Source organism: Marmota flaviventris, chromosome 11 (assembly GCF_047511675.1).
Source record: "Marmota flaviventris isolate mMarFla1 chromosome 11, mMarFla1.hap1, whole genome shotgun sequence".
Lineage (NCBI taxonomy): Eukaryota > Metazoa > Chordata > Mammalia > Rodentia > Sciuridae > Marmota > Marmota flaviventris.
In genome coordinates, this window is record NC_092508.1 from 38,886,311 (window position 1) to 38,902,174 (window position 15,864).

Sequence of the window (15,864 nt, forward strand, 5' to 3'; positions counted from 1 at the left end):
TTGGCTCCTTTGGACCAAGAATCTGAGCCTCAAGTCTATAGACTCAGAAATCTATTTTTTAATTCACCTCAAATTTAGGGACCAATACTAAGTAGATTAAGTTAGTTGATATACCTACCCTATTCATCTATAATGGAAATATGCCTGGTTTTAGCAGCTCAACTGGTAGGCTGCACAGGGTGCTTTATTTTCTATAAGCCCTCCACATCCCACTTTCCTTGATAATGCACAGTCCCTTCTTGGTGCTCTTCTCTGTCATGTTTATGTGTTGTGTTACTCTGTGCCTATGAAGTTTGGTACTCCCACCTGCTCCTCCTTAGGAGCTCTGCCCATGAATGATGCAGTGTGTTTCTGGGCCACTTCTCACTGGCTTTACCTTTCCCTTCTATTTTCTTGCGTTGATAGTTTGTTACAGGCACATCCAGCATTCCCTATGAAGGATTCGCTTCTCTCCGAGGGAGTAATGGCCCAAGAAGATTCTGTGTGGAGAAATGGGGAAAAATCACGGCTCTTCCCAGGTAAAATAGAAAACAACATTTATTTTCTGCCACTACCAGGCTTTTGGAGAGACTTTGGATTATATAGGTCGGTAGGTAGATAGGTAGATGGATAGAGGAAAAGATATAGATAGATTAAATCTATAAAGATATATTCCTTTCCTATCAATGTTGAGGGAGGAAAGAAAAAAAATCCCCCTGGTCATCCTTAAAATATATACATATATATCTGTATTTTAAAATACAATACACAACAAAAGCAGAGCTTTTGCTAGCATTACCAAAGCAACATTGATCATCAAATACCTGTGACCATTGTCTACCAGTTTTTGGAGGTTGTAGCTTTAAGTTCATGCTAAAAAGTACTTAGAATCCCTTTACTAAACATTATCATTGTAGTTGTTAAAGAATCTAAATCATGTGAATGTGCTTCATACCTCTGTTTACATTGTATGTATCTTAATTCCATGTGACTTCTCATTGCACTGGATTCTCATTCATAACAAGATCATACATTCCCTTAAACTAGAAAAATTTTGCTTTCCTAATGCTCCTAATAAAGGCAAGAGACTAATGAAGCAATATTTGTAAATAAAGAAGCATTTGAGCTTATAGGGAGATAGCTGGAGCAAAAGAAAAGGAGGGAGCAAATGAACACAAGAGGAGTGGAATCCTTTTCCAATCAACAGTAATACTATGGAGTTTTTTTTTCTTTTTTATTGTTGGTTGTTCAAAACATTACATAGTTCTTGATATATCATCATTCACACTTTGCTTCAAGTGGGTTATGAACTCCCATTTTTAGCCCATATACAAATTGCAGAATCACATCAATTACTCATCCATTGATTTACATATTGCCATATTAGTGACTGTCGTGTTCTGCTACCTTTCCTATCCTCTACTATCCCCCCTCCCCTCCCCTCCCCTCTTCTCTCTCTACCCCCTCTACTGACCTTCATTTCTCCCCCTTGTATTATTTTTCCCTTTCCCCTCATTTCCTCTTGTATGTTCTTTTGTATAACCCTGAGGGTCTCCTTCCATTTCCATGCAATTTCCCTTTTCTCTCCCTTTCCCTCCCACCTCTCATCTCTGTTTAATATTAATCTTCTTCTCATGCTCTTCGTCCCTACTCTGTTCTTAGTTACTCTCCTTATATCAAAGAAGACATTTGGCATTTGTTTTTTAGGAATTGGCTAGCTTCACTTAGCATAATATGCTCTAGTGCATTCCATTTCCCTGCAAATTCTATGATTTTGTCATTTTTTAATGCAGAGTAATACTCCATTGTGTATAAATGCCACATTTTTTTAATCCATTCGTCTATTGAAGGGCATCTGGGTTGGTTCCACAGTCTTGCTATTGTGAATTGAGCTGCTATGAACATCGATGTAGCAGTGTCCCTGTAGCATGCTCTTTTTAGGTCTTTAGGGAATAGACCAAGAAGGGGAATAGCTGGGTCAAATAGTGGCTCCATTCCTAGCTTTCCAAGAAATCTCCATACTGCTTTCCAAATTGGCTGCACCAATTTGCAGTCCCACCAGCAATGTACAAGTGTACCCTTTTCCCCACATCCTCACCAGCACTTGTTGTTCTTTGACTTCATAATGGCTGCCAATCTTACTGGAGTGAGATGGTATCTTAGGGTGGTTTTGATTTGCATTTCTCTGACTGCTAGAGATGGTGAGCATTTTTTCATGTACTTGTTGATTGATTGTATGTCCTCCTCTGAGAAGTGTCTGTTCAGGTCCTTGGCCCATTTGTTGATTGGGTTGTTTGTTATCTTATTGTCTAATTTTTGGAGTTCTTTGTATACTCTGGATATTAGGGCTCTATCTGAAGTGTGAGGAGTAAAGATTTGTTCCCAGGATGTAGGCTCTCTATTTACCTCTCTTATTGTTTCTTTAGCTGTGAAAAAACTTTTTAGTTTGAGTAAGTCCCATTTGTTGATTCTAGTTATTAACTTTTGTGCTATGGGTGTCCTATTGAGGAATTTGGAGCCCGACCCCACAGTATGTAGATCGTAGCCAACTTTTTCTTCTATCAGACAGCGTGTCTCTGATTTGATATCAAGCTCCTTGATCCATTTTGAATTAACTTTTGTGCATGGCGAGAGAAAGGGATTCAGTTTCATTTTGTTGCATATGGATTTCCAGTTTTCCCAGCACCATTTGTTGAAGATGCTATCCTTCCTCCATTGCATGCTTTTAGCCCCTTTATCAAATATAAGATAGTTGTAGTTTTGTGGATTGGTTTCTGTGTCCTCTATTCTGTACCATTGGTCCACCCGCCTGTTTTGGTACCAGTACCATGCTGTTTTTGTTACTATTGCTCTGTAGTATAGTTTGAAGTCTGGTATCGCTATACCGCCTGATTCACACTTCCTGCTTAGCATTGTTTTTGCTATTCTGGGTCTTTTATTTTTCCATATGAATTTCATGATTGCTTTCTCTATTTCTACAAGAAATGCCATTGGGATTTTGATTGGCATTGCATTAAACCTATAGAGAACTTTTGGTATTATCGCCATTTTGATGATGTTAGTTCTGCCTATCCATGAACAGGGTATATTTTTCCATCTTCTAAGATCTTCTTCTATTTCTCTCTTTAGGGTTCTGTAGTTTTCATTGTATAAGTCTTTCACCTCTTTTGTTAGGTTGATTCCCAAGTATTTTATTTTTTTTTTTTTGAAGATATTGTGAATGGAGTGGTTGTCCTCATTTCCATTTCAGAGGATTTGTTGCTGATATACAGGAATGCCTTTGATTTATGCGTGTTGATTTTATATCCTGCCACTTTGCTGAATTCATTTATTAGCTCTAATAGTTTCTTTGTAGAGCCTTTTCGGTCTGCTAGGTATAGAATCATATCATCTGCAAATAGTGATAATTTAAGTTCTTCTTTTCCTATTTTTATGCCTTTAATTTCTTTCGTCTGTCTAATTGCTCTGGCCAGCGTTTCGAGAACTATGTTGAACAGAAGTGGTGAAAGAGGGCATCCCTGTCTTGTTCCAGATTTTAGAGGGAATGCCTTCAATTTTTCTCCATTCAGAATGATGCTAGCCTGAGGCTTAGCATAGATTGCTTTTACAATATTGAGGTATGTTCCTGTTATCCCTAGTTTTTCTAGAGTTTTGAACATAAAGGGATGCTGTACTTTGTCGAATGCTTTTTCCGCATCTATCGAGATGATCATATGGTTCTTATTTTTAAGTCTATTGATGTGGTGAATAACATTTATTGATTTCCGTATATTGAACCAGCCTTGCATCCCAGGGATGAATCCTACTTGATCATGGTGCACAATTTTTTTGATATGTTTTTGTATCCGATTCGCCAGAATTTTATTGAGGATTTTTGCATCTAGGTTCATTAGAGATATTGGTCTGAAGTTTTCTTTCTTTGAAGTGTCTTTGTCTGGTTTAGGTATCAGGGTGATGTTGGCCTCGTAGAATGAATTTGGAAGTTCTCCCTCTTTTTCTATTTCCTGAAGTAGCTTGAAAAGTATTGGTATGAGTTCCTCTTTAAAGGTTTTGTAAAACTCTGCTGTATACCCATCCGGTCCTGGGCTTTTCTTAGTTGGTAGTCTTTTGATGGTTTCTTCTATTTCCTCGATTGATATTGGTCTGTTTAGGTTGTCTATATCCTCCTGACTCAATCTGGGCAGATCATATGACTTAAGAAATTTATCTATGCCTTCACTATCTTCTAATTTATTGGAGTATAAGGATTCAAAATAATTTTTTATTATCTTTTGTATTTCTGAAGTGTCTGTTGTGATATTGCCTTTTTCATCCCGTATGCTAGTAATTTGAGTTCTCTCTCTTCTTCTCTTCGCTAGCATGACTAAGGGTCTGTCGATTTTGTTTATTTTTTCAAAGAACCAACTTTTAGTTTTGCCAATTTTTTCAATTGTTTCTATTTCATTAATTTCAGCTCTGATTTTAATTATTTCTTGCCTTCTACTTCGTTTGCTCTTGTTTTGCTCTTCTTTTTCTAGGATTTTGAGATGAAGTATGAGATCATTTATTTGTTGTTTTTTTCTTTTTTTAAGGAATGAACTCCAAGCAATGAAGTTTCCTCTTAGAACTGCTTTCAATGTGTCCCATAGATTCCGATATGTTGTGTCTGTGTTTTCATTTATCTCTAAGAATTTTTTAATTTCCTCCTTGATGTCTTCTATAACCCATTGATCATTCAGTAACCTATTGTTCATTCTCCAAGTGATGTATGCTTTTTCCTTCCTTCTTTTATCGTTGATTTTCAGTTTCATTCCATTATGATCAGATAGGATGCATGGTATTATCTCTACTCCTTTATATTGTCTAAGAGTTTCCCTGTGACATAATATATGATCTATTTTTGAGAAGGATCCATGTGCTGCTGAGAAAAAAGTGTAACTGCTTGATGTTGGGTGGTATATTCTATATATGTCAATTAAGTCTAGGTTATTAGTTTTGTTATTGAGTTCTATAGTTTCCTTATTCAACTTTTGTTTGGAAGATCTGTCCAGTGGCGAGAGAGGTGTGTTGAAGTCTCCCATGATTATTGTATGGTGGTCTATTAGACTCTTGAACTTGAGAAGAGTTTGTTTGATGAACATAGCTGCACCATTGTTTGGGGCATATATATTTATGATTGTTATGTCTTGTTGGTGTATGGTTCCCTTAAGCAGTATGTAGTGTCCCTCTTTATCCCTTTTGATTAACTTTGGCTTGAAATCTATTTTATTTGATATGAGTATGGACACTCCCGCTTGTTTCCGAAGTCCATATGAGTGATATGATTTTTCCCAACCTTTCACCTTCAGCCTATATATGTCTTTTCCTATCAAATGCGTCTCCTGTAGGCAGCATATTGTTGGGTCTTGTTTTGTGATCCATTCTACTAGCCTGTGTCTCTGAATTGGTGAGTTTAAGCCATTAACATTTAGGGTTATTATTGAGATATGGGTTGTTGTTCCAGCCATATTTGTTTATTTCTGTTACTAAACATGGTTTGTTTTCCTCTTTGATTATTCCCCCCCCCCTTTACTGTCCTACCTCCCACTGTTGGTTTTCATTGTTATTTTCCATTTCCTCTTCCTGTAATGTTTTGCCGAGGATGTTTTGAAGAGATGGTTTTCTAGCTGCATATTCTTTTAACTTTTGTTTGTCATGGAAGGTTTTAATTTCATCTTCCATCCTGAAACTTAATTTCGCTGGATACACAATTCTTGGTTGGAACCCATTTTCTTTCAGTGTTTGAAATATGTTATTCCAGGATCTTCTAGCTTTCAGAGTCTGTGTTGAAAGATCAGCTGTTATCCTGATTGGCTTGCCCCTAAATGTAATCTGCTTCCTTTCTCTTGTAGCTTTTAAAATTCTCTCCTTATTCTGTATGTTGGGCATCTTCATTATAATGTGTCTAGGTGTGGATCTCTTATAATTTTGCACATTCGGCGTCCTGTAGGCTTCTAGAATTTGGGATTCTGTCTCATTCTTCAAGTCTGGGAAGTTTTCTCGTATTATTTCATTGAATAAATTGCTCATTCCTTTGGTATGGAGTTCTATACCTTCCTGTATCCCAGTGACTCTTAAGTTTGGTCTCTTAATGTTATCCCATATTTCTTGGATGTTCTGCTCATGGTTTCTTAACAGTCTTGCTGAGCTGTCTATGTTCTTTTCAAGTTGAAATACTTTGTCTTCATTGTCTGATGTTCTATCTTCTAAGTGTTCTACTCTGCTGGTAGTATTCTCCATTGAGTTTTTAAGTTGGTTTATTGCTTCCTGCATTTCTAGGATTTCTGTTTGTTTGTTTTTTATAACCTCTATCTCCCTGTATAGTTGATCCTTTGCTTCCTGGATTTGTTTGTGTAATTCCTTGTCGAAGTGATCTTTCATTGTCTGATTTTGCTGTCTAATGTCTTCCTTGATACTCCAGATCATCTAAAGCATATATATCCTGAATTCTTTATCTGACATTCCATCTGCTGCAGCTGTTACCTCTTCTAAAGTTGAGTTGACCTGCATTGCTTGCAGTCCTTTCTTTCCTTGTCTTTTCATACTGCTTGCGTTTCTTTCTTCTTGGTGAAACTGTTGTGTTTTTGAAATTTTTCCCCCCCTATATATTTATATTGCTCTTGTATAGTTGAAAAGTCTCCCTTGCAGGTGCGGGCGGGGGCTCTGCTCTGCCCCTCCTCCAATTGGTGTGAGGTGTCTACCACGCCCGCGGACCCCTGGGCCTGATCCGCCGTTCTGTCGCAGGTCTGCCTACCTTGCAGGTGGGGGCGAAGGCTCTGCCCTGCTCCTCCTACCACGCCCGGGGACCGCTAGGCCTGATCTGCAGGTTGGTCGCCGGTCTGCCCACCTTGCGGGCACGGGTGTCAGTTCCGCTCCGCCCCCACTCCAATTGGGGTCACTTGACCACCACACAGGCGGGCCGCTGGGCCTGATCTGGGCGCTGGCAAAGGCTCTGCTCTGCCCCTACTCCAGTTGGGGTGAAGTGTGTACCACGCTGGCAGGCCGCTGGGCCTGATCCGCCGGTCTGTCGCAGGTCTGCTTACCTTGCCGGCGTGGGCGGCAGCTCTGCCCTGCCCCTCCTACCACGCCTGCAGACCGCTGGGCCTGATCTGCAGGTTGGTCGCAGGTCTGCCTACCTTGCGGGCGCGGGCGGCGGCCCCACTCCTCCCCTCTGGCTCGACGACAAAGCGAGAGAGACTCGGGTATCTGTGATTCACCCTCCCTACCAGGGGACCAGCTGTTTCCGTCGCCGCTGGCACCAATGAAGTTCTCTCCTCGGCCGCTCTCCGATGACATCAGATCTCTGCCATGCTGGCATCCCCTGTTCTATGGCTGAATCCCATTTTCTTCTCTTCCAATAGGCGGAGCTGTGCCCTCTGAGCCGAGCTTCTGCCCTCTATGTGCTGACAGAAATCCCTGTACGGTGGCTCCTGGGAGTCTCTCAATCCTGTTAGTCCAGAGCCCTTTCACTTATCCGGCCCCTCCCCCTGTTCCTCCTCCCAGCCAGCCAGCCAGGTCCTGTTCACCAGAGGCAGTTCCCCAAGGATCTGATTACACTTGCAGCCCCACCGCGTGTCCTATATCCCTCTCTGTCATTCATCTAAGCCCCAGTGCTGTGGTGGGGTGATCTGGGAACCAACAGTTTAATTTTTCCGGACCCCTTTGGTGGGCACGCCCCCAGAAACTGGCGGCTAAGATCTTGGGTGACACCGCTGGTGTTAAGGGGAGGTGGGGATCTGGAATCCCCTCTGCTTCCCTACAGACACTCCCCCGGAGAGATTCCCGAGGTTTCCTGGCTGCTTGTATCTGGAGGGGGTGGGAGTCACACACCTGCTAACGTGGATTCCGCTGGGAAGGAATTCTGTCGGCGGAACTCTGGTGATGTCACCTTTCTGCTATGGCGGGCCCCAGGCTCCTTGCCGGAGTGTCCAAAGGGAGGGGTGGGACTGGTCTGTCTCTGGTTGGTTTCAGCTCCCGGTTCGCTATTTCATGAAGGCTTGGCGAGAGACCTCTTCCTAGAGTCCCTGTACCGCTCCTGCTGCGCTGCGCCTCGGAGGCTCTCCGCCCTGACGCGGGGGCTGCGTGCAGGCAGCCGACAGTCGCCGAGTCGCGCGGGCAGCGGCTGGCGGGTCTGGACCTCTGCGCTGCGTGGTGGAGATTCACTCGTCTAGCGCAAACTGTCACCTCCAAAAATCCTACCGATTCCCGGCCGGTCTCTCTTTAGTGGAATTTTGCTAGGAGTTTCTCAGCCGGTCGAATCTAAGCGTATCCATGCGTCTCTCTGACCCCGTTGTTGAGGAGGTACTGAAAGCGCTGCCTCCCCTCTCGCCGCCATGTTGGATTCCTATGGAGTTTTTTTAAGTAAAAAGAATCTCAAATTGCCTCTCTCTCTCTCTCTCTCTCTCAGCGCCCTCCCCCCTCTCCTAATTTTACTAATAAGAAAACTTAAATCTGGAGAGGTTTAATGAAACTAGGTTCCCCAAAATATCATCTTAAATATAAGTAGAGGTAACTTTAAGAAACCTGTTATATTAGTAATATAAGGTGATAATAGGTACTCAAAGATAGCATTGTAAGTTTAAATACAACCAACTTTAAGAGATCTAGCAAGTTTTCTTCTTAGCAATTGCAAGACATTTCAGAATGCATACTTAGCATCAACAGACAAAAAAAAAGCAGGGAGAGGACACTGAAAATACAAACCCAGAGATTGGTGAATGGTGCAAACTCAGGGAGCCTCGTTAGCCACCTTCTATGTATCACAATCTGTGAAAGGTGGTGCTGAATCAGATACCTAATTATTATTGGACACTTAATGTACCAAATTTGGGAGACTATAATTTCATTGTTTTTTTTTTTTTTTTAGCCAAGCACTCATCAAAAATAATTTAATGAGTTAACATCAGATTATTTATTTTTCTTACACAAAATAAGGACAAGGGAACTTCACTATTTCGCCAGTTGAGAATGGCTGTTCTCCCTCCAATCCAGATTTCTCTTGGAGGACCAGATGTGTCAGCTTGGTTTGATTAGCTCCATGTTGTTGTCACCCCCCGCCCCCCTCCCCCAGAATATTGTCTCTGTTGAAAAACTGGCTTCACAAAGTAGGTGGCAGCAGGAAAATTTCAGAATCCAAAGCTTAAAAATAAGTCTTGGGCAGTGTGAGGTTATTTTCTGTCTCTAGGGGGGATCATCTGGTGTCCGAGGCCTAGGGACAGAGGCAAAGTCCCCAGCCACCCATCTAGGAGATGTCACTCTCAATAGCGTCTGGTGTCCTGACCTGTGCTCGCCCAGGATGTTGGTGGGTAAGGAGCAGCAGGTCACAGGGGCCCCCTGACCCTCTGGGAGACAGAGCTCTCCCTGGGCAGACCCCAGGGCTGAGGGTCAGTGGCCAGGGGAGAATCAACGACTGTCCCCGCCTGTGGTCCCTGAGGTCCTGGGGCAGGGATGCAGGAGGCAGCCAGTATCACAAGACGTCCCTGTCCACAGCCAGGCCAGGCGCCTGGCTGATCGAGGAGAAAGACGGAGTCCCTCCTCAGGGCCTGGCCCCTGTGCCTGGTCTCACTTCCTCCCCGGCACCGCCTGGAAGGGGAGGAAGTGACACCCAAGGGAAGGCCGGGAAGTGAGGCTACCATCATCAAGTTCAGGGTGCGACAGCTCAGTCTGCCGCCCAACAGGCCCCATGCTCTGCTCCTCTTCATGGACCACATCCCTTCTGAGAGTCACGCCCTTCCCTTTATAGGCACAAGGACCCAGAAGTTCCAGAGACACGTCCATGTTTAGGCCCCCGGATCCAGAAGTGACTCAGGTGCACGTCCATGTTTAGGCTCTAGGACCAGAAGTTCCTCGGGCATCCATATTTAGGCCCACGGATCCAGAGGTTGCTCAGTTGCATGTCCATGTTTAGGCCCTTGGATCCAGAAGTTCCTTGGTGCACGTCCATGTTTAGGCCCCTGGATCCCTGTAATTTCATTGTTTAAAGAAATTTATTTTATTTATGCTTGGGTAATGGTGTTTTCCCTTTCAACACAAATTTGTGTCTCAAAGCAGACGACATGAACTGAGTAAAGCTTTTCATTCTTCTGAGAAACTTAAGAACTAGCATTGAAGAAATAGGAGAGGACAGACTACTTGTGTCACTTTTCTGATAAAATCTATTTCTGTAAAGCCACTAAAGTATACGGAATAAACTTTAACGATAAGCAGATGGATCAGCCATTCATATTTAATGACTGGAATTTTCATTAAACCTGATGAACAGACAAAGGTAATTTGGTATAGCCTCCTTTTCCTCATATACCTTGGAGATCTGTAATTCTGAGGTTTAACTGAAATTATTCCTATAAAACACTTAACTATTCTCTCTGGTCCTGTATAAGCATCCAGTTGGTAGAGGCTGCCATTGTGATTTGTGTCACTGCCATCTGTAATACATATTAGATGGTGGCATATTAGACAGAGCATTGAGATGGGAGTTAGAAGACATGGGTTCTGGTCTCACCTCTACCAACAGCTAGCTCTGGAACCTTCAAGATCATTTGATCACTGGGCTTTGGGTTGCTTATTTATAAAAGTCAGGAGGGGTTAGCAATTTAGGTTTGGTTGAGTAAGAGGTAACAGCAAAGAGCTGCTAGAGGATCTTGGGTCATGCTGTATTCACTCCTCTACTTCCTCCTGGTACCTCCAGGAAGTTAATGTGCTGACTCATTTTAAATGGTGGTGTTCCTCAGCATCATTGCATACACACAGTTGGGCAATAGGTGCTGTCATTTCTTCCTCTCTTCATATAAACCTAAGGCAGCTCTACATTCTTAGTTCTATCTAGATTATAAAATAGCACAAATGAAGATGGATTTATTCATCTCTATAAAATAGGAATGACAATTCCATGTTTAAAGAGTGTTTGGGATGACGGATATAAAAGTCCATATGGATGGTATATTTTCTTTGTTCTTTTTGAACATTTATCATGAATCTCTGAAAGTTGCCACTACTCTGTTATGAAGTGCTCCACCAAAAAAAAAAATACATTTGTGGAAAAAATATAAAAAGAAGAACTTTAATATGTAACAGTATTGTTTCATCAGAAGCAGTTTCTTTACTTACATTGTCATCACCCTCTATGAAATGTAAAATATTAAAGAGGTTGTTTTAGGTTACCAGGTCCATTTCTCCCACCCTCAGAACAGATACACTCAAACCATTTTCCTGCTTTTTCCTGATACATATAAATTGTAGAACTGAAGAATCAGTCTGAATCAACCTTGTCAACCCCAGTATACTTCTAGTAATGATTCTGTATTTAACATGTAAGATGTGACATTGTATATACACACTGATAGAAAATGCACAAGTGTCCTTTTTACTTAAAAAAAAAAAAAGAAAAAGTTTCCTCTAAGGAGTCTGGCAGGGTCTTGATCAGGAGTGGGAGGTTATAACCTGGAGAGTGAGAAGCAGCTCAAATCAGCATGATGAGGGAGAATATCTTGGTCTTTCCAGAAATGAATGATTCAAAGCCTTTCATCCCTTCAAGCCAGCAAATACGGATCTCATTCTTCTCTCCAATTCCAACACCCTCTTGGTGGTAGCAGTGGGTAGCACTGCTCATGGAGTGAGCCAAGAAGTATACTAAAGCATTTATGGCTATATGGCTGTCTCTAAGACCTGTGCGAGTTGGATCCATGGCTCTTTTTAATCCCTTCTGCTGTAATAAAGTAACTAGAGACTCTGCTGCTAAATAGTGGTAGAGACACAGGTTTTCCATGGAGATTTACAACCTGAACACATGGCTGCATTTATGCTTTGGAGTTGGCTGTTAGTTTAGCTCTGTGTTTCCATTTCTGTAGAAGACTTCCTGCCCCATGGTGCTCTGGTGGATTTTCTGAGAAAAGAGTAAATTCATTTTATGGGAATTTCTTTTAAATAGTTTTTAAAAAATGGACTGTTCACCTGCCAGTCTGGAAAATGCAGGGCAGCCCTCTCTCCAATCATGGTATAGACTTCCTGTGTTTATCCCTGAGGTTTTTTGCCAAGTGGGATGATGGGACGGAGGAGCTGGGGAGCCATAATCACTATGAAGGACTGATAGTTCTTGCTGAAAGGGAAATGCTAATTTTTGGAAAATGGTTGTGCCTGAAGATAAAGGAAATGCTGATACAAATCAAGAAATTGAATGTAAGATTTAACTATCAATTAGGGGTCTCAGAGAAACAGTTTTCGCAGTGTAATTAAACTATAAAAGATAAAATTATTTTCAAAGACTGAGAACTTTTTTACCTTAAAAAATCCCATTTTTATCATAAAAACTTATTGCAAAAGTGATAGGAAATATATGTATATGTTAAAAATATATTAAATATAAATGTCTAAAAAAGTTTAAATATATACTTGTTTATATCAACCAAATATCTACTACTCTGTTAACATTTTGAAGTATATGTCTCCATTCATTTCTTCAGATACCCGTGCATGTGCACACATGTACATAAACATTTTAAAGCAAAAGTACAAGGTACAGCATGATCTGTTAGTAATCTGCCTTTTGTTTGCTACAAGTCACTAACCATGTACATCTTTCCATGTCATTAAATATTGCACTACAATATCATCTGTAATTAGGCTTTTCCTTCTCTGGTACAGAAAAAACATTGCTGTCAAAGTAAACTGTCAGCTAGCAAATAAGAAAATAACTGAAATATAGTGCTACTTTTCTCAAAAAAAAAAAAAATGGTGAGCCCTGGGAGAACCCCTTGTGTCACCTCTTTGCTATATTTGCTCTGAAGCTTTCCTCCTTGTTCTCCCCAGTTCCTGCCACCTGCTGATTAGTGATAAAAAAGGTGGCTTTTGATTTTGGGAGGATACTGTCAGAAGATTCTAATAAAACAGTTTGTACCTTAGTTTAGTTTCTGGGCTCTCTTCAACTCCTTTCTCCTTTGCCTTCCCAATAATACTTACAATATTTGCTACCATTGAATCAGCATGTACTAACTAAAATATGCCAGAGATAACTCATAATAATATCATATCAAACATCACTTAAATGTGCTTTATCTTTTGGATTGGTCTTTACTTTGGAAGGTGGGTAAAGTTATAAAAATTGATCATGTATAAAAAAAATGAAGTGAAAAATTGAAGCTATTGAAATAATTTATGAAATGTAATGGACTGAAAGGAGGGTCACTTGCTGCTTGCAACAGAGAATAGCATAATCCAAGCCCAACCGACTAATGGACCTTGAAACCTGCTTCATACATCATATTTTAAAGTGAATTTGTGGGTGACAGGTATCACAACTGTTAAAGAATAATTATTCCCCTCCCCTTGGCCTCAAGAACAAAAACTAGTTTGGGTTCATCTGTCCACCATCTTAGTCTGCACCACAGTCACCTCTCCGGGGACCAGAGTAGCCTACTGGCTGAATGCCCTGCTTCATCCTGTGTGCCTTTCATCAACGAACCTGCACTCAGCAAGCACTGTGATCTGCTGTCTTTAGGTCACCTCCTCCCCCGCTTGTACCCTCCAGGGCCCTAGATTAAATCCAGATTCCTTCCAAGCACTTACAGGTGGGGGACCTGGTCAAGCTGCCACTCTAACCTCAGCATATATAGTCTCTCACCCACAACAGCCACCAACCTCCTGGCTAGTCCTCAAACAGTCTAGACCCAATTCTGTTTCAAGACTCTGGAACTTACTGCCCAGACTCTTTCCTGCTAGTTCTTTCTCATCCCTAGGAAGACAGCATAGATGTAATTTCTGCAAAAGGCCCACCTCACTTTTTTACCCAGTGTGCCTGTCACTCTGTCACACTTCATTTCCTTCATAAAACTTAAACTAATTTGATTATCATGTTTAGTTATTGATTATCCCTCTCCTATTCTAGAATATAACCCTGGGAGAACAAGGGCCTTATTTGAGTTGAACATGGCTTTGTCCTTACCACTGAACCTGACACCTAACACTCAATGAATATTGTTTTCAGTGAATTGTTAAACTTGAGGGATGACTTTGGACTACTCCAGACAAGATATTTCAAAAGCACTTTTATATTTATATAATCATCTGAATAGTTGAGGGCAGATACTAGTAATTATATTACAAAGTTTTAAAGACTAAGCGAGATAATATATGCAAAGTGCTTAAAATGAGGCCTAACACATCATTCAGTAAATTTAGCCATTATTACTGTTGCTCCTAATATCTATCATCCAGGGTTGGCATTGTATTTTACAATCTTTAGTTGTGTGAAAAATGTGCTATATCCACCCAAGATATTTACATTTTGTTTGGAATTCCAGGAGTTCGCGACTCTGGAAATGTTCTTCCTGTAAAAAATTATATGTAACATTCTTCCTCAGAGCCATCCATGGGTGAAGAAGTTATCTGCTCACTATAAATTTTTTGTTTTGGGGGGATTTTTTTGGTACTAGGAATTGAACCCAGGGGCACTTAACCACTGAGCCACATCCCTAGCCCTGTTTTATATTTTATTTAGAGAGAGGGTCTCGCTGAGTTGCTTGGGGTCTGGCCGAGTTGCTGAGACTGGCCTCAAACTCACAATCCTCCACTTTAGCCTCCTAAGTTGCTGGGATTACAGGCACGTGCCACCGCGTCCAGCAAGAGGTTATCTGCTCAGAATGAATAGTTTGAAGAGTTTCTTCAGCAGGTTATCCACCTGTACAGGAATTTCCCTATAGGAGTATTCCACACCACATTTACAAATTCAGGTGCATATTTACTAAAGTGGCCTAATGAGACATTGAAATAAGCAATAATATGATAATCAATCTAATTTCTCTAGTCAGCCAATAGAAATTTATACTTGCTTATTATATGCAAAACCTTGTGGCCATTAGAAGTTGATCTCTGTTTATGTGGAGGACCTTAAAACACAGGGAGGGGAGTATTAGATATTTGCATGAACAGATAGTCAGCATCATTATCCACAAAAATGATATGAAAAATGAGTAGCTTAAGTACTAAGTACTGTTGAATTCCTTTCCAATAGTTCACACTGAATACCTTGTGAGGTCAAGGGTTGTGCTGTGCTGCCATAGGTGACACAGGTATTTGTGATTGAGTCTGAATAAGAATTCCTCCTCTAAACCTTATGGTCTCTTAATAATATACTAATGAGGGTATTAGAGAAATTATGACTATTTTAAAATTTTTTAACAAGTTTTACCTTTATTTGTGTTAACAAAGCTATGTAGGCTAACAGAACTGCCACTGGGCTACTTTAATTGAATCTTATTGCTCTGTGTGATTAGTAACTTTGGATTATTCATGGTGATTACAAGCTCTTGATTAATGATTTATCCTCTACCCATTTCCTATATTCCTCCTCATGCTTAATGGCCCCTCTGCCATCCCCCCTCAGCACACCCAGTCATTAACTCCCATTCACCCATGAATTAAATTGGAAAGGTCCTTGCATGAACACACCTGACTTGCAGATGTGGCCTTGCCTCCCCATCTGGCCACAGGTCCAACCTTGGCTCCTGTCACTTGCATTTCTCAGATTTCCTGGTGCTGCTTTCTCACACCCCAGGCAATCTGCTAAGAACATCCTTTTCCTTGTTGATCCAGAAAAGCTCTGTACACCTACAAATCCTTCAAGCCTTCGCATGGAGAGTCTTCTATAAAGCTTTCCCCAACTCTGTGGAGCAGACTTATAACTCATTGTATTATTGTTTGTATGCCGAGCCCTAATTGCCCACAGGAATCTTTTGGATTAAACAAAGGTGTCTCAGTCTTCTGAGGAATTGCAGCCCTAAACTAGGGCTCACAGTTTATCAGGCAGAGGCAAAGGAAGGCTAGATTTCAGTGCCACTTGCCCCAGGTAGATTCCCTAGTACAGAGCACAGGCTG

The 15,864-nt window shown here is 41.2% G+C and overlaps 1 protein-coding gene across 3 annotated transcripts in view; it reads left to right on the forward strand.

Moving 5' to 3' along the window:
* Nucleotides 1–15,864, forward strand: part of Hecw2 (HECT, C2 and WW domain containing E3 ubiquitin protein ligase 2) — a 214,219-nt gene that overhangs the window by 186,483 nt on the left and 11,872 nt on the right. For all 3 annotated transcript variants that reach the window (XM_027925034.2, XM_071618970.1, XM_071618971.1), the window contains one exon: nucleotides 406–518. In XM_027925034.2, the coding sequence (XP_027780835.1) occupies nucleotides 406–518 (113 nt within the window). The remainder of the gene's footprint in view (nucleotides 1–405; nucleotides 519–15,864) is intronic.